The 19518-nt window shown below is 46.7% G+C and overlaps 1 protein-coding gene across 9 annotated transcripts in view; it reads right to left on the reverse strand.

The window, feature by feature from the left end:
• Positions 1–9026: 9026 nt before the first annotated feature.
• The window catches only part of DYM (dymeclin), a 352663-nt gene continuing 342171 nt past the window's right edge, over positions 9027–19518 (reverse strand). For 6 of the 9 annotated variants that reach the window (XM_078435252.2, XM_078435253.2, XM_078435255.2 and 3 more), the window contains 2 exons: positions 13687–13779; positions 9027–9429 (listed from right to left, as the gene is read on the reverse strand). In XM_078435252.2, the coding sequence (XP_078291378.1) occupies positions 9280–9429; positions 13687–13779 (243 nt within the window). In that variant the 3' untranslated portion in view covers positions 9027–9279. The remainder of the gene's footprint in view (positions 9430–13686; positions 13780–19518) is intronic. The other 3 variants (XM_078435258.2, XM_078435257.2, XM_078435251.2) reach the window with 1 other exon arrangement.

The raw sequence follows: 19518 nt of genomic DNA on the forward strand, positions 1-19518 counted from the left end.
CTCCCACTTCCTACTTCCTAAAGGAGGCTGATTTTTATTCACTCTCTCCACACAGCTGGTCCAACCTGGCTCCAGAGCCTGATTAGTTTTCTCTGATGGTGGATCCCTCTCCTTGCCAACGATGGTTTAGGAATGGGTATGGGAAGCAGGCCTGGGCATGAAAATGTTAGGGCACTTCTGGGAGAGGAGCCCCACTCCCAAGCTGTGCCCTAGAGGAGATCATGCCTTGATGCAACATCAGGAACTGGGCAGCTCCTTTGTGACTATGAGGGGAGCCAGCCACAGGGTGCCAGAGCTACAGATAGGCAGAGTTGGTGTCCTTAAGATGGGTTGGGTTGCTGCATTAGCTTTCTCTGGGACTTCCTATCATGTTGAACTAATACTAGCTATTATTTATTAGTGCTTACCATGTTTTAGAAACTGTGCTAAATGCTGGCATTATTCAACAAATATTTCTTCAGGACAGGTACTGGTTTAGGTGTGGGATGCAGACACACAGAAGTCAGACCTAAATCCCTGTCTTTCTCCATGCTTTGCATTTATATTAATTTTCTAAGTATTATCTCACTTACGACTCAAACAATAGCATGAGGTAAGATGACAGAAGCCACGGTTTGGCTCATGCAGTGCCCTCCAGCCCACGTGGAAAGCTACAGGCTTCGCTGTCTCGGTTCCCCTGCGGCTGGGGTTGCGTGTGCAGCTGGCTTTCCCGAGGCAGAGCCAATCAATGGACGGATGGGTGGGAGTGAGCGTGGAGCGGGGTGGCAGGTACATGGGCAGGAGGGCAAGGTGGTGGCGCTGGCTTCCTCTGGGGCAGCTGTGGGCAAAGTCAGTGACTGGTCCCCAGCTGTGTGCCAGGGTGCTAGGTGGGGCAGCGGCTAAGCTGCCTTATCCTGGGCAGCAGCAGTTGGAGATTTCTCCTGGTCGTACAGTATCGAAGCTTAGTTCCCACGGTGCACCCCAGAATTTGGTGGCTACCTCATACCCAGAAACAAGTCCTTTTCTTCCCAAATTAGCTCAAGCAGATTACACATAGGATTGCTGCAAATCACATGATGCGAAACGTGCCACTGACTTTGGGGAGGTGGCTGGGTGGCCGATGGCGGGAATCCACCTGCGGCGGCTGAGAAACCAGAGTCCCTCATTTGAACCAAATTGGTTCCTCCCGTGCTTCAGAAGGAAGCCCGCGGTCACGTGTCAGGCCGAGCGCAGGAACAGGATGGGGCTTTGGGCTTATCTTCTTTGGGGAGGGTGGGTGGTGCTCTTTGTGTGGGGAAAAAGATTCTGTGGGTGTTGGATGGGTAAAGGGAGGAATTGGGCGGAATCCTCCTTCACCTGTATCACCTATGTCGCAGCTGCAGTAGCACTGTGCAGCCTTCCAATCCCTGAATTTAATACCCTCCGCTTATTTAGATCTTTAATTTCACTCCCCCCCCCCCCTTTTTTTAGATTGGTCTCTGAGTACCTAATGGATTTTTGTTGTTTAACTTTTATTTTTTTTCTAATGGATTTTCAGAACGCTATTGGAGATCGTTGTTGTTGGCATCTAGAAATGCAAGTGATTTTTGTTATACGATCTGGTATCCAGAAACCTTGCTAGTTCTACGAGTTCATTGGTGGATTCTTTTAGATTATCTACATACTTAATCATGTCTTCTGCAAATAATAACAGTTTATTTTCTTCCCACCCAATCCATTCATATATATATATATATATATATATATATATATATATATGTATGTATAATGTTTATTCATTTTTGAGAGACAGACAGAGTGCAAGCAGGGGAGGGGCAGAGAGAGAGGGAGACACAGAATCCACAGCAGGTTTCCTGCTCTGAGCTGTTAGCACAGAGCTTGATGCGGGGCTCAAATCATGAGCCATGAGATCACGACCTGAGCCAAAGTCGGACGCTTAACCAACTGAGCCACCCAGGCACCCCCACCCCTTTTTTAAAAACATCGTCGCACTGGGTTGAGGCCTTAGGTACTGTTTTTCTCCAACATACAATGAAGCTGAAAGAATTTTACAGTGGACACCCACACACTATCGAGATTCTACCATTCTAGATTTTTACCAAGTTTATCACACTTATTCTTCCATCCATCCATCCATCCATCCTTTTTCTTCATCCTTTTTCTGTTTTGTTGTTGTTGGTGGTGTGTGTGTGTGAGTGATGCATTTCAGTGTGGTTTCAGGAATCAGTACTCCCCCTAAATACTATGCCCTGCCTATTGTCACCCAGTAGAACATATGTTCAGGGACCTCTTTTTCTTGCTCCCAATCTTAGAGGAAAGTTTTTGAGATTTCAAGTAGGATGTGTTCACTCTACGTTTTTTGTGGATATCTTTATCAGGCTGACATTTCCTTATCTTTCTAGTTTATTAACATTTATATCACCCAATGATTGTTGAATTTCATAAAAAGTGTTGTCCGCATCTGTTATCATTGACTTCTCCCCCTTCATTCTATTAATGTGAATGGCTCTGATTTTTTAATGATAATCCAATTTAATCATGATGTATTTTTACACATTGCTTTTTATCCCTTGCTGGTTTCTGTTTGCTAACATTTTGTTTAGACCTTTTGCATCTACAATGATGAGAGAAACTGGCACGCAATTTTCATTTTCTATACTGTTCTTGTCAAATTTTTGATATATAAGGATATACTGGTCTCTTAAGATGAATTTGGAAGGTTTTCTATCACCTAGAAGAGTCTGTGTAAGATTGGCATTATTTTTCTCTAGAAAATTCACAGGCAATCCTATCTGGGCCTATAGATTGCCTTGTGAGATTTTTAAATTATGGATTCAAATGTAGGATGATTCCAATTTTCAAGATTTTCTGATGTCGGTTTTGAAAAACCACCTTTAAAAAAATTGTCCATTTTACCCAAAGTTTAAAAATGTCTTAATTATATAATTAAAATGTATAATTGACATTATGAAAACAGCACACGAGTAAAGTGGACAGTTTGATTAGTTTTACATACGTGTATACTCCTGAAACATCACTACAATCAAGACTGTACCATCTATGGGGTGCCTAGATGGCTCGGTTGGTGGCGCATGAGACTCCTGATCTCGGGGTTGTGGGTTCAAGCCCCACATTAGGTATAGAGATTACTTTTAAAAAAAGATTGTTCAATTTAAATTTAAAAATTATTAGTATTCATAACATCCTCTTAAATATTTTTAACATCTGTATGATTTGAAGTAATTTGCCCATCTTCACTCTGATACTGACTATTCCTCTGGCCCCCCTCCCTCCCTCCCACCCTTTCTCCTTCCTTCTTGACCAGTCTCGTTACACAGTTACCAAACTCTTAGTCCTTTTAGAAAGCCAATTTTTAATTTTCTTGATTCCCTTTATTCCCTTATTGCATATTTGTGTTCTATATTTTGGCTTTTGTTTTGGGGTTTCACTTTTTTTTTTAATTTTGAGGTCATTGTTTTTCAGGCTTATTTTCTAACATATGCATTTAAAGATATAAATTTATAAGCACAGTTCTAATTGCAACTCAAGTTTGTTAATAGGCTTTTTAAGTATTAAAAAAATTTTTTTTTAACATTTATTTATTTATGAGAGACAGAGAGCACAAGCAGGGTAGGGGCAGAGAGGGAGACACAGAATTGAAGCAGGCTCCAGGCTCTGAGCTGTCAACACGGGCTGCGAGATCATGACCTGAGCCAAAGTTGGATGCTTAACCAACTGAGCCACCCTGGTGCCCCAATTTTTTAAAGTATTTTTAATGTATATTTGACAGAGAGAGTGAGCAGGGGAGGGGTAGAGAGAGGACAGAGGATCCAAAGTGGGCTCTGTGCTGACAGCAGAGAGCCCATTGTGGGGCTTGAACTCACGAACCATGAGATCATGACTGTGCCGAAATTGGCCCCTTAACTGACTGAACCATCCGGGTGTCCCTGTCCATAGGTTTTGATATACAATAATTTTATTACTCAGTTCAAAATATTTTAGGTGCACCTCGGTGGCTCAGTCAGTTAAGCTTCCAATTCTGGATTTTGGCTCAGGTCATGATCTCACGGTTTGTGAGACTGAGCCCTGAGTTGGGCTCTGTGCTGACAGCATGGAGCTTGCTTGGGATTCTCTCTCTCCCTCTCTCTCTGCTGAATTGTTACCTCTTTCTGATAATTGAATTGACTCTTTTTATTTCTAATAATGCTTTTTTTTTTTTTTTGCCTTAAAGTTTACTTCAATATTAATATATCTACGCCAGTTTCCTATGGCTACTGTTTGCTGGGTATATGTGTCTCCATTCTTTTCTTTCAAAATTTCACAATTTATGTTTTAAAAAGTATCTCTTGTAAAACAGCATATGATTTTTATTGTTTAAATTTATTTTTAAAGTAAACTCCATGTCATACATGGGGTTTGAATTCAAGGTCCTGAGATCAAAAGTTGCATGCTTTACTAACCGAGCCAGCCAGGCAACCCTATGATTGTTATTTTTAAAGCTAGCCTGACAATCTTTGTCAACAATGGAGCATTGGCCCATTTACATTTAATGTAATAATGGATTTATCACATATATCTTGCAACTTGCTTTCTATTTGTTCCACTGTTTTTCTTCTTTCTTATCCCTTTTGTATCTCTTCAACCTGCCACTAAATTGGTTATTCCATCTTCTCCAATTAGTTTCAAAGTCACACACTCTTTTACTAATACTTTTTATGACATGCATTCTTGATTTATCAAAGTGTAATATTAAGTGGGATTTTTCTTAACCCTCTTCTTGGATGATGCAGGGGGCTTAGAACACTTAAACTGTATGTAAGCCCTCTCCATTTATATACCTTTGCTTTCATGCATTTTAATTTGATATATATTTGGAACTCCACAACACCATTACTGTTTTACATCATCGGTACTTACGTTGACCTGTACTTTTCTCATTTTCAGTGCTCTTCAACCCTTCCTGAAACTGTCCCTATAATTGGTATCATTTTCTTTTCTGCCCTTAAAACACTCTTAATTTTCCTTTAGGATATGTGTGCTGATGAATTCTTCCAGTTGTTTGTCTAAAAGTGTCGTTTCTTCTTCTTCATTCTTGTAGGATATTTTGCCAACTAGAAGCGTCTAGGTTGGCAGTCATTCTCTCTTGGCACCTTAAAGGCATGATTTCACTGTCTTCTGCTGTTTCTGCTGAGAGGTAATCCCACCACTACCACTACTGGTGGCTTTAACATTTCTTTTTCTCTGGTTTTCGGCAGTTTTACTATGATGTGTCCAGGTGTGGATTGTCTGTTTTAGTTATTTATGCCCCAGGACTGAGGCGATTTAGAAGCTGGGTCACAGTATCCTTGAAGGACAGTCTACTGATAGGAAAGGAGGACTAGGTAATCTAAACCAACCCTCCAGCTAAGAACTTGGAAATCTGGCCACAAATTTAAAATTTTGCTTGAAGGTATGTGAGAGCCAACAGGATGGTGAGGTATTACCTGGTCAGTCATATGGGACTGTTTTTCCTCTGGGGTGGGGGTGGGGTGTCTTTGCTAATTCCAGAGGCTGTTGTCTGAGTAGCTGGCACTTTCAATACCCTTGTAGGGGCACCTGGATGGCTCAGTCAGTTAAGCATTCAACTCCTGATCATGGCTCAGGTCATAATCTCACGGTACATGGGTTCAGTCCCGCGTCGGGCTCTGCACTGATAGCATGGAGTCTGCTTGGGATTCTTTCTTTCTCCCTCTCTCTCTGCTTGTGTTGGCCTCTGTGCTGACAGCTTGGAGCCTGGAGCCTGTTCTGGATTCTCTCCCTCTCTCTCTAACCCTCCCCCGCTTGAGCTGTCTCTCAAATACAAACAAACATTTAAAAAAATTTAAAAATACAAGAAAAAAATAGCCTTGTAAAGTCAGGAGAGTCATGACCTGACCAAGGGGAGGGGGTGGGGCAGGTCCTGATGAATCTCCCTTGCTTTGTCCCCATATAGGGGATATCCCCCAATGGACACACCCTAGTGCAATTAAATTGTATGCTGTATTAAAGTTCTTAAAAGATAAAAAATGTATTATTTGCTATGAATTGGGTGCTATAATCCATTCCTCAGCTTTTCATATTCATATGAGGCTTGGAGCTTCATCAGAGAATAGAAACCCTGATCTCCTTAACTCCTGAAGGCAATGTAGGGCACTGGAATAGCCCTGAATTTAACATCAGAAAGCCCAAGAATCAGTCCCTAATATCAGCTGGCAACTACTGAAATTGCAGGCAGGGTGCCTGGGAGGGAATTAAGAGACCCAAAGGGTTGACCTTACAAACCCAAGCCTATAAAGTGTGAGCAAGTAGCACAATTCTACTTTATGACTCTGGAAAGGAGCACAGAGTGACTCAGTTACACAGAGAGATTTAATGCCTAAGGCAAAACCCTGGCTCACCAGAACCTAAGGGCCAGTATGTTGCCTAAAGAGATTCAGAAATTCGGTGGAAGTATCCCCCACTCCACTGAACTTCTCTGTCTTTACCTCAGCAAGCTTCAGGAAGTTGCCGAGTGTTTGGACTGATGCTGGTCCTATGTTCTTTCCTCTCTCCACCTTCCTCCTCCCCAGCTCCTGTGATTTCCTTCCAGAGCAGTGTCCTTCCTGTGCTTCACCTCGGGGACCTTCTCAGTCTTTCCTTTCTTGGTCTTTGTCCTTGAGATCTTTCACACCTCTGCTCCTGTCTGCAGGTGAATGATGGCCACCCCGTGGGGCCAACACTACAAGGCTGTTGTTTACAGATCTGCCAGCACCAGGCTGGATGGGTGACTATGGGAATCAGAGGCACCATTTTGAAGCTTTTTTGCACGTGGCCTTCAGCTCTTGAGAGGGAAGGTGATATTGAGAGGGTCCCGTGCTTTCCAGAAGAAGCATCGTGGCAGAACTCTTGGTTTATGACACAGTGTAGTTAACAGTTCCGTATCTTGGGTAAAATCAGAGGCTAACTCTCATCCAAACACGCGACGGTCCTCTGCTGCCTCATTCTACACAGTTTTACTTTGTGGAAAACAGATTTCTAAGCAAATTAATGCAAGCGTTAACTCAAGGTTATCAGTTAAATTTATTGTCGTAGTAAGTCTTTCACAAAAATCAGGAAGAGACTCCTGGTGGGTTTCCAGAGCTGAGGCAGGGCTGCACTGGTATCTGGGAGCATGTGCTCATGTACGGCGTGAGGCCGTAGCCACGGCTGGGTTTTGAGACCAGTGAGCACTCCCACTGTTTGGTTAATTAAGGGGGGGTGGGGGAGAGGAACCTGCTGAGAATGGGGCTTTGGAGGCACCTCGGTGAGCCAGGTGGCCCTCAGGAGGGGGCAATGCAGGATCCCCTCAATCAAGGGCTCCCTGACTGACTTTTGGGGGACGCTATTTCCTCCTGCCACAAGAACGGATGGTCCTGCGGCATGGTGACAACCCCACGGCACTGCCCAGCCCTCGGCCTCCAAGGACAGGTCCACGGTCCCACCAGAGGTTCACTTGCTCCCCGGGACCCTTTTAAAATTCTGTGTTTTGGTTTAAAGGAAAAGGAGGCAAATCAACATGCTTTGGAAACAAATTCCAGCTGGGTCTCACTTCCCTGTGGGGGGGGGAAAATGTTGCTACCTAAAACGGTAATTGTTCAGAATGTGAGGGTTGATCCTTCCACCTTCAAACCACCTCTCCCACTGGGCTGGACTGAGCAGGAGCTGTTAACGTGCCTCATCTGCTGGGCTGAGACCCTGTCCGCGGGATGGTAAGTGAGATCCACGAGGGTCTCCTGCCATTTGTGGAGACAGTTAAGAGGCCTGAACGGAGCAAGGCCTGAGGAGACAACGGGCAAACTGCACCTGCCTCCTGGGTCTAGCCACGAGTGACGGCCCTTCGTCAGTCAGTCAGCCTCAGGGAGCTTCGGCTCCAGCATCGTCCTGACGACAAGGAAACGGCCTGGTGGGCCGCAAAGCCCCTGAAGGGAGGGAGCAGCCCAAGCTTCTCACGGGTGGAAGCCACACAGGTGTGCACTGATGTGCTGGTGTGTTTCTGACCTTTCCAGAGCTTCGTGTGACTGGAGATGGCTCCTCTCAGACCCTCTCACATCATGACGGACCAAAATGACTCTGGTCTCCAGCCCGGGGAACAGAGGGACAGGAGAGGATCTCGTTCCTCATACAGACTAGGCAACAGCAGATTGAAACTGGGTGCTTGGTCTCATCTGGGACCATGTGCTTTCTATGGAGAAAAGCAAATTCTTTTTGTGTCTCTGAGAATGGAAATGAGGCTCCTCATTCCAGAACTGAAATTTCCGCCTCACGGAACTGCCACGCTCTGTGAGAGGGTGGTCGTGGGCTCAGACCGGGCCTCACAAGGACCATCCCACTTCGCCCTCAGTGCCTGCGGCTAGAAGCTTCTTCCTCCAACTCAGGGTCCAAAAGGGTTTAAGCAAAGTCAGAAATGAAGAGAAAAACATGTTTTTCATCTCATGTAGAGTACTGTATTAATCAAATTGGTCTCCTTTTCTCCTATTAGTCTGGTTGAAGAAAAAAGATTGCTTTCAAAATGAAACTTTTCTTTTCCCAATGATTAATACGGAGTAGATTAACTTAATTTGTGCTAGACTCCAATTTAATTCAGCTACAGCTCAGAGGCCAAATCCACAGAAAAGCTAATCTGAACTTCATGAGAAGGAGCCATTTCTTTCTTTGAGAAAGATGCAGGGGATCTGATCTAAAGGCTTCTATCCAACTGCCCGGCCATAGTGTTTATTAAATCATGGGCCCTCTGAAAGGCAACCCCTCACACATGTGACTTCATGTCCTCATTAATTCCTGTCTTGTCATCTTTTCAGGTATTTCTTAATGTTGAAAGAAGCACGCACGCGTGCGCACCCACACACGCAAACACACACACCCAAAACAAAAATCTTGAATGTGCGAAAACAAAAACAACAACCCGAAACAGAAAACCCACAGTATATACTGGTGAAGTGTTATATGCCTAAGGCATCAGGTTCCTGGAAAAGCTCTAGATTTTTGGTTTAGAAATAAAATTGCGTGTGGAATAGCAGGTTTTTGCATTTATTATTGTCGGGTACTCCCCTCCCCATTTTTCTGCACTACAATCTAAGCTGAGTGATCTATTGCCAACTGGGCACCAATTCTCCAAATCCAAGTGTGAAAGGGAAACATGCTCGGGTGATCCTCTTTGACGGAAGATACACCGGGCAATCTGTCTACTTCCGTTCCCCAGAGAGAAAATAGTTAGAAGGGCTGCTTGGCTGGAGGGAGGCGAGGGGGGGACGTGGTGTCCTGCCCTCAGTCGGAGTCCATTGTGAAGAGCTGAATGTCCTGTGGGTTCCAATAGAGGCCTACCGCTGAGTTGTAGACCAGAGACCAGACGTAGGGGATAAAGAACTCCTCGGGCTGCTCCTCTTCCACATACTTGAATTTCAGTTCTGGAAATTTCTGCAACAAAAACGAGACGATTTTATAATGTTCCAGTTCCGTGCAAAAGCAGCGGCAGTGTCTCAGTGGTACTGCGCTATGCAGGGAGCCCGCCTCCCTAACTGGTCACGGGCCCCGAGAGCTCTAGGGGCTTTACGGGCCAGTTTCCAGATGACTCCTGAGAAGATGCGAATTACCCACAGGAAAGACACGTCACCCTGTCAGTACCTGTCCGCCAATGTCAGTCTGCCGAGCGGAGCAGGGACCCGAACAGGGGGAGAGGCGGGAGGACAAAAGTCAGACTGGGCTGACAGAGGGCTCAAGGAGAGACCAGCTGCCGCACAGGCTGAGGGCTGGCTCTTCTTGAGAGACTTTGCTTTCAGGGCTGAGTCGCCTTGGAGATGAGCGCTCTCCCTCGTGACTCCTGAGCCCTGACCTGTGGGGGCAGGCACGTGTCCACAGTGGAAGGCCGGGCCGGTTCCGGGGCGGCAGCTGCTCCCAACAGCTTGGCCTTGGCCTTCTCCTGGGGCCCATGGTGAGGGCTGCGGCCTCATGAAGGGAAGCTGGGGGATTCCTCACTGAGGCTCCGGAATCGCCCAGGTCTGACTCTGTGCACGTAGCCAGGGGACCCGGCTGGTAAGCAAGCACTCGGCCTGTAGCGCCTCACCAGGATTTGGCCTTTAGGTTCTCTAATTCTACCCGTGCCAGGGCAGAGGAAGTGGTTCTCATTCCAGCAGCCTGAGGGGCTGCTGGTCTCGAGGCCCCCGGGTGTCCTGGAAGCCTCTGATGGGTCTGAGAAGGGGGCTTGGCGAGAAGGCCTCTGTGCAGGGATGCCTCCGATCACCGTGTGGAGAATGGAGGGCACCTGGCAGAGGCGGAGATAGGCCTGGCCCAGGGCGGGGGCGGGGGGAGAGAGGCAAACAGGCCTAAACTAAGATGGAGGAGGGGGGGCGGGCAGGATAACCACCCAGGCACCCACCCATCCACCTACCGAGTTGTAGGGATTTGAAAGCAGCATTTGCAATAACTGAGACTCAACACCTAAGTGCCGGATCCTCGGCCTTCCAGCAAGATGAGAGAAGGGCAGAGTAAGCAGGAAATGCTTCTGGCAAGGTGAGTTCTGAGTTAAATCTTGAAAACGTGTATAGGAATTCCTGAAAGGGGGTCACCCTGGTCACGGATGTTACTTCAACATACCACACAGAGCCCGGTCCCATCTGTTACAGCTTTAATGAAAACCAACTCTACTCCACGGCTCCAAAGGCGTTATGTAAATACAGAATATACACAAATGGGATTTATCAGTGGCCCGAACTCTAGCACCAGCATACCTACCCCTACAGCCTCCCTCACGCTCGACGTACCCCATACTTTAGAGGCCTTTGCAGAACTACTGTGGTTTAATGAGAACCCCAGCCTTTTCAGACCGGGAGTGTTCCGAATCGGTTCTTCGTTACCGTCAGTGGAGGCTGAAAGTCTCGGAGTGTGCCGACGGCAATGCTGGTGACTGTGACGCTGTAGGCGACAGTTCCTCCTCCCCACCCTGGCTCCCCCGGGCAGTCTGGCTGACGAAGTCTGGTCAGCTAAGGGAAGTGGATGAATGCCAGCACTTCCTGAGGTGACTGGCATTCAGTGGGGCCCCCTGGTGTGCCATCCCCTTGCTGTCTGCTCCCGAAGTCCCCCTGAGCCTCTCCCACTCTAGGCCCGCATTCTCTGGGTGCACCAAAACCGCTCAGCAGCTGGGGGGCCTGGGCCCTTGGCACCCTTGCTGAAGCTCCTCACACGCTCTGTGCTGCTTCCGGCCTGGCCCGGGGTTCTCAGGTCGGAGGGAACAGAGTCCTCGGAGGTGGCAATAAGTCTCTGTCACGGAAGCAGGTGTCTTATAGGCTGCAACACAGTGCTGTTCTTTCTCGTGAAAAACCTGCACTTGTGCGACCGAGCGCATGCTGTGGTCGCCACGAGGCCTTGATGGAGCCGACCCAGACAACGCCACTAATGGAAGCCCAAGTGGGGCCTGGAGGCTAAGCCGGTTCTGAGTCACCCAGCCCGTGGGGCGGTGTAGGTCTGACTGGGTGGGAAAGTCTGTGTGAAAACGGACACAGAGTTGAGGCCACCCTAGTGCTTTGTCCCGGAATTCAACTCTCCGAGGCTCCGCAGAACCCCTCAGCGGTAGTTCCGTGCTCTTTCACTGCATGGAACAGAACCCGGCACACTACTGGTCCTTCGAAAATTACCAAACCACAGTGATGTCCTAATCAAGAAAGAATGAGGGGTTGTGTTTGAAGAGGAAATTTACCCCCTAACAATAAGGATGAAAATCCTAGTTCTCAGAATGGCCTCAAACTTGAGAAAACCTCTCCCACTGACCCGGAGAGAAGCGAGGGGCCGGGGAGGGGCGGGTACAGGGTGGTGGTCTGGGAAGCTCAGAGGCCCCACATTCCCTCTTCCCGCTGGAAATAACAACATCCTACATTTCTAAGTAGTAATGTCACCAATACGATGCACTTGTTGTTAGAAACAGAAGTGACTAAAAGATGTGAAACCTTTTCTCCATCCGGGGACATACTGGGGTTTTTCCTATGAAGGCGTCAGGAAGGGATGTGAGGCCATTTGCGTGAGGCTGCTCTCTGCATCTCTGAGGGGAAAATGGGAAAGAAAACCAGAAAACCAAATGCTTTTCTAAGAACTCCTTCCAGCTTAATTAAAGACACTTAGGCAAGAGTCGCTGAGTGGCTGGCACTAGGTTCACCTGCCCTCACGATTTTGGGGGATTCTGATGACTCTTCAGTTAGAAACAGTGATGAGTCCAAGCCTGTCCTTCGATCATGCGGCGGCCCCGCGACTATCCTTCCCACCACCTGATCAAACAGAGCTGAAAATGCCTGGTTTTCACTGTGGCTCAAGTTTATGTCGAAACAACAACCCATCTCGTTCTGGAGTAGATGGAGTACACAGAGTCTCAACAAGGGAGGATACCCAGAGTGGCAAGAACATCTAAAATACAGTACATAATAACATACGGAAGACAGTATATAAAATGGTGTCAAGTTTATCTGTCAATACCAGGCATGTATTTTATTACGAAGTTTTTCTTCAAGCTGACCGATGGTTATTTCTATAGAAGTTCTCCGTAAAAGCATCATCAATTCTGAGGCTACGGCTAACATAACTGATCACCTATCGTAGGGCGGGCCCATTCTAACACTTCACGTTGAGCCACTCATTAAATCTTGGAAGTACCCAGAAAAAGCACCTGAAAGGCGCTGATTCTTTCATTCGGCAAATATGTACCGAGAGCCTACTGCGTCATGAGCACAGTACTAAAAGTCTAGCTGAGCAAGACGTGCATAATCCTGGCAACTCAGAGCTCAAAGTCCAGCCGCAGTAGCTGGGTGACCTGGGACAAATCTCACATCCTCACTCAGACTCTTACAACATAAAAGTTTACCGTGAGATTTTGATTTCGACCATCTTGTCTCCTTCACAGGGCTGGGACAAATCTGATGAGCTGGTGGCGGTCTTGGGGACAGGCTAAATATCTAACGGTCCCGGGCTGTTCTGTGGGTTGACAATAGAGGGCTTTAAAGGCTAAGCCTCCCAAATGCTTAACACAAAGACAAGCACGAGGCTGTGGCCGAGCTGCTCTTGTGGCTTCAGAGCTTGTGGCTCAGCGGGTGTAGGTTCAGGCACAGCCCCTGCCTGTGCTGGCTCGTGAAGGCCACGGACCGGACGCCTAAGTCATCGTCGCCTGAGGGTGTGCCACTGGACACAGAAGAGGTGAAGAGCAAGCACGGACGGAACAGCATGAACGCACTTCTATTACCGGCAGACCCTGAACACCGTGGGCAGCACCCACGCTCGCCCCCGAACGGACACTACGGGCTCCTCTCTCCTCGAAGGGACACGTAGGCCGTGAGGTGCTATTTTGGGGGTTCTTTGCTCAGAACTTTTCCCCGGCACTTTTTTAAAAAGGTTCAGAACGGAGGATAAGTCATAATAGCAGGAAAAAAAAAAAAAAGAGCATGTTCCCTAAAACTGGCTACACACATTTGAAAGCATGAGGTAAAGAGCTACCTTTTTTTTTTTTTTTTTTTTTTTTTGCAACGAGTTGTTTTTAAGGCCGTGTACTGGGAACATTTTAAAGGGGTGAAATAATAGACAGAAATTATAACAGAGTTTTGGAAACACTATTCAGTCAACCTGATTGAATGTGAATGCAGCCTCTGTATAACAAGCCGTGCGCAAGCTGCATTTAATATGATCCCCTCTCAAATTTACCTGTCTCGCTACAGAGAGCCAACATGGTTGGAGATTTAAATAGACATTCTCAAAAATATGTGCTCCTCTAGTGTGTCTTAGAAGTCTTGAGAGCTAAGGAAAAGAAAGACAAAAGGTTTTATTTAGCACTAATGACACCGGGGACACATTTTGTCAGGATTCAGTCCAAGAAATGTCATAGTCTGAATGTCAGATCAACAACCTAGAAAAAAAATCATTCTTTATGTTCCTTTTCAAGCCTGTGGAGAACAATAATGCCATCCTGTGATGGCTGAGGGAAGTCCAACTTCCTCACTCGAGTGTCTTCATTCTGACTGGGCTTCTTGGGCCCTGCCAGGCCTTCCCAGCTCTGACGTCTGTCCACACGCTCTCTAACCGCATCTCCTCTTGGACTTCTCAGGCCCCCCCCGCCGCCGGGCTCTAGCCAGAGGCTGTCGGGTGGATGTGCCTGAGGACTGCTAAAACTCTGGGAAAGCACAGGAGGCATTCTGGGGACACGGGGGCTTTGACTTGATAGTTATGGCAAGAACCTTCTGGAACAGGCTAGCAGAGGGCAGGGTGCTGTTCACCTTGGGCCTAGGCTCTTGCCCCGTTCTTTCTGAGACAGTTGTCCTGTGATTCAGCTCAATAAGGAGAGAAAACCCATCTCTCAAAAAGCTTGGAGCTTGGTCTCAATCCAAAGCTACTTACAACAATCCGGTTGTTTTGATTTTTGGAGCCAGAGGTAATGCTAGACTCTCAAGTTTGGCTGGAATGTTTTTATCAGCTCCAGTGAATCAACCCACCACAGTGGGACATCCGGACGCCCAGCCCAGAGACAAAGCAAAGGTCTGATTTGGTGATTGAGACTTGCGTATAACAAGCAGACCGAAAGCTTTAAAGACCAAAAGCCTTTTTGCTGTCAGTCATGTGATTTGGTGAAAACCCACAGGAAGTTCAGTGAGCAGACACAGGGCTCAACTACAATAATTTTTATTACCACGAAAGTTCAATGGAGTTTTCCCCCTTCCCCCTACAGATTATATAGATAGCACCAGAAACTCTAGCAAGCACCTGGCACGGCTCCAGAAATTTAGTACAGCTTAAACTCAAATAGCTACACAGCACGTTAAAGAGAGTTCTTGGAAAGCCCACATTTAGCCTCTGAAGAGACGAGTGAAAGGTGATGGTCAGTCGCAAGGCACCCATCACTGCTGGCGGGGGGGGTGGGGGTTAGGAGGGAGGAGGTGGGTTCCCGTTAGCGCCACACGTAAGTGTCTGTGGCGGGCAGGTTCTGTGCACGTGGAAAGCAAACTGGTTTCAAGATCCTGTTGCAAGACAGCAAGGTAAAAGCATTCACAGACAACGTTTTTGTCTGGGGGTGCTTTTGGGAAGGGTTATCCAGCTTCCCTCCCCTTCTTACCCTCATATGCTATGGCTGTGCAACATTGCCACCTTCAGCGACGGGGCCTTAAGTTAAATGCTGGTTAAGCACCAGCTGCATACAATGTGCTGTGCTTGAGGTTGTCGAGGAAGGAAAGAGAAATAATGGATGTTCCGCTAACAGAGGGTATAACTCGAGAGGGATAAGAACAGAGGGCAGCACGGAATATGGAAGGACAGTGCCCCAGGAGGGTTCCCTTCTTGGTCCATCTGGCTAACACTGGGGTCGGAAGATGTTAGATGGGCTCAGAAAGCAAACTCCAGGAGAAATAAGGAACAGACACTTGAAGCATCTGTATTCAGCTAAATTACCATCTGCACAAGCCTGGACTGCAGTCTCTTCTGTGTGTAGTAGAATGAGTTACAAATGTTATCAACCAGTATTGTTACTTAACTGACAAAAAGACGGGCCCTGGTCTATGAATGACAGCAACACTGAATGTGGAGTTCTAGCTTGTGTGAATTGCAAAATCGATGAAAAACTGAATTCAAAACATAGAAAATTATAAAGGGCTACTTCTTAAAAGTTAGAAATTATGAAATACAAAGCTGAAATTAAGAAGTCCATGATGAGGGTGGTTCAGAAGACAGTCACAATACATTGCGTAGGTGGGAGCAGTCTGGCTGGCCAGGAGGGGGGACTCTCTGGGAAGTTAAGTTACGACCTAGGAAGAGGGTTATGGGTGAGTAGGCACCTGTCCTGGCAGCTTGGGTGGGGTGACCAGCCACCCCTCGCTCAGGACAATGTTTTGTCTTGTTACCTGTGCAAGTGACACAGCTTCTGTGACCAATGAGTGGTCAAAAAACTTTAGGAAACATAGATGGAGAGTAGAAAGTTGAACCCAACCTGGTGATGAGCTCCCCATAAACTTACCATCACGTCATCGGCCAGAATCTGAAACTCGCTTGAGTGCGAAGCCTGAGCAAATATCCCTGGTTAGACTCTTCTCTTACAGACCCAGGTTAAGGGGATCACAGAAAGAAAGGTATCTTTAGTTTTGAATTTCTCCCTCTCTGAGGGCTAGTGCAGTGGCACAAAGGAGAAGGATGGATGGACAGGCTCTCCTGTTGTTGCAAAAGTTGGAGAAAGGCCCCGACAGATGGGTTCTAACCTGCAGGGACAGGGCTGGGGACAGGGAACCAGCACTGCACGTGGAGAGACCCTCATGAGCCAAGAGCACACCCCTGGGCCTGGCAAGCAGCGTGGGGCCAGCGCACAGGCCCTGAGGCCAGCCGCCATGGTGTTGGGAAGACGGGGGGTGGAGACAGGGAGGCTGGCCTTGAGGGCCGGGATGACGAGTCCATTCATTTGGTGAGAGAACAGGTTGGGGACTGATATTTGTAATTTAACGGTCATTAGCTTTGAGGCAGCGGTCTGGATTGCTAAATGTATAAACTAGTCAAGAAGACTGACCTGCATTATTGAGTCAGTGCACCTGTTTCTAAGGCAGATCAATTCCAGTTCAGGAGGCTGGGAGGAGGAGGACGTTTTGATTCCAGGGTGGGCGACAGAGGGCCAAAGGGGAGCACTTACTGGCAGAACTCCTTTTGTTGGAAGCAGGCTTTTGGGCGAGTGGGTGGTGGCAGGAATTATCCCCCTGCAGGGGCTCCTCAGTTTGGATAGGGCCCGACTAGCTGGCCAGGAGAGTGAGATCCCAGAAAATAAATATAGTACCATTAGATGCAATTTTAAGTAGAATACGAGCTCCAGGAGGGCAGAGATTCTTATTTTTCCACTGCTGTGTCCCCCAGTGCTGAGAATACTGCCAGGGCTCTAAGAGCTGTTTGCCGAATAAATGAAGGAAGGAATAAATGAACAAATGTGTACAAACTGCTGTTTGCGGAAAAACCCAGTTCTCAGTTGGGGAGCGGGGGTGGGGGAGAGTTTGGAAGATCGAGTATGGCACACTAGGTGAGTTAGTGGAATAAGTGTCTCAATTTATTGGGAGCAAAGTGAGCCACATTAAGCCCGTGTCACTTTGAGAAGCCAATGAGCTGACTCACTGGGGTCTGGGGGGCAATACTTCAAAGCTAACAGATTCGTTTACTTCTCAGATTGCCACACTCCTTGCCTGCCACCATTCTGCCGCGTCTGATTCTTGCCGGTAGAAAAATCCAGCTCGTGGATAATGGATACTGTTGACATACACGATTAATGCCCTATTTTATATTTCAGAATCTATCTAATTATGGAAAATGGGGAACTCTTTGTATATCAGTTATAGTCATGGACTAGACTGGTGCATAATATGTAAATGGAGACAAATTCTATTTTTAATCAGTCCTTTACGGTTTACTCTTGTCCAGATTATGGTATGGCCAGATGCCCTCAAATTAACACTTAAGCCCTAAGTGCTATATCAGTGATAACCTTTCTTTACACTGTTTTCTTTTTTTGAGATTAATATGTGAACTAGGGGAGTGAGAGATACAGATCCGGAGAAAGATTCTGAATCATGTTTAGACAAATTCTGGCAAAACAAGAATCCTCGTAGAGTCTGAAAGGTCCACGCTGGGAGTTACGTGTGGATGACATGTGGAATACATGGGACAAAGGCAGGCAGGAGGCTTCCCTGGCACACTTCAGCCCAGACTGGTGTGCCACTGGTGAGGGGGAGTGTGGGCGATCATGTCAGGTGAGAACACAGACTTTGCTACAATATGTCAAAGAGCTATCTGGAAAGACAATTCCACCTGAGACACCTTGGAAGAGTTATCTCTAATTTCTTAAGAGTTAATTTCTTTGAACATCCTTAGGATTGAAGTTATAAGCAAATGTGCTAGTTTTCCAAGGCTGTAAGGGACATCACCCATTCTTAGAAAAGGCATGCCTTTGGGGTGCTTGGGTGGCTCAGTCGGTTAAGCGTCCGACTTTGGCTCAAGTCATGATCTCCTGGTTCGTGAGTTTGAGTCCCGCATCGGGCTGTCTGCTCTTAGCACAGAGCCCGTTTTGGATCCTCTGTTCCACTCTCTCACTGCCCCTCCCCTGCTCACATTCTCCCTCACGCTCTCTCTCTCTCTCTCAAAAATAAATAAAACATTTAAAAAAAGTCACGCCTTCATTATTCTTTAGCAAGAAGTTAAAACTAGCCTCTGATAATCTACATTCCCATGCACCCATTATAGGTAGGAGGATTTTCCCCCTCTGCTTATGGAAAGAACAATCTATTCCAGTGTTATGTGAGAAGCCTGTGGTTGCTAAACCAATGATGTTTTCCTCAATCCGGTCGGAGAAAACCCTACTTAAAAGCCATGGTTCTAATGGCAAGCATTTTAGAACCTAAAATTCAGTTTCAGTCCTTCTTATGGCCGTACTGCCCAGTGACCCAAGCGTGATCCTTGGGTGGGTGAGCCACACCTGTGACTTCCTGTCAACGGTCTTGACCCCACGGTTATTCCAACGTGTGCTGTGAGTGAATGAAAAACACAAAATGAGATTTGTTTACTTCTGCACAGTCATTAGGACTAACAAAGGGTATCAGGAAATCTAGAGAAAGGAAACAGAAGCAGAGAGCTGTAAATGATTCCTAACACTACTATGTGCCAAAAAGCAGAATTTGGTATGAAGTTGAGTCTCAGATTTCACTCAAGGACCATTATGTCTGTGAAGTTCCAAAATCAGGTAAATGTAAGGTAAAGCTATCTAGAAGATGGGGGGGGGGGGTCCCCTAGCTTAAAAAGAAAACAGGTCTAGGTCAGTTAGAAAAATCCATATTACATTCCTGAGCCTTAATGCTAAGAACTCATGGAATCGTGGAATGTCACCACCAGAAGGGACTGAACACCCCCCTCCCACATACTCTTACCCTTTTATAAAATTTTTAAATGTTTATTTACTTTTGAGAGAGAGAGAGAGAGACAGAGTGTGAGCAGGAGCAGGGGAGGGGCAGAGAGAGAGGGAGAGACACAGAACTCAAGTAGGCTCCAGGCTCCACGCTGTCAGCACAGAGCCCGATGAGGGCTCGAACTCACGAACCGTGAGATCATGACTGGAACCGAAGTCGGATGCTTAACCAAGGAGCCACCCAGGCACCCTTCTCCTACCCTTTTAAAAAGAAGGTACAAATAAAACAACAGAAATCCTTAATAGTCATAAGGTACACCACGTCAACTGGAATTCACATTAAGTGGCTACTGGATTGATCTAATAAACCTAATATACTAATAACATTACTTCAGCCCCAAATGCCTTCAAACTCAGGCTTCTCTTTGGGAAAGCAGCTGATACTTCCCCAAAATTAAAAAAAAAAAAAAGCTACTGATAAATTAGTTGTGTTTTTATCTCCTTGAAGTCAGTAAACATACTATTAAGTGAGCCAAAAACCTGATTTCGTGTTATGTATCACACTGTAAGATATCACCTTAGTGTGTCCTTCCCATTTGTCAAATGGCTATCAGTTGCGAATGTTC

The sequence above is a fragment of the Panthera onca genome, chromosome D3 (assembly GCF_046562875.1).
Source record: "Panthera onca isolate mPanOnc1 chromosome D3, mPanOnc1 haplotype 2, whole genome shotgun sequence".
Taxonomy (NCBI): Eukaryota; Metazoa; Chordata; class Mammalia; order Carnivora; family Felidae; genus Panthera; species Panthera onca.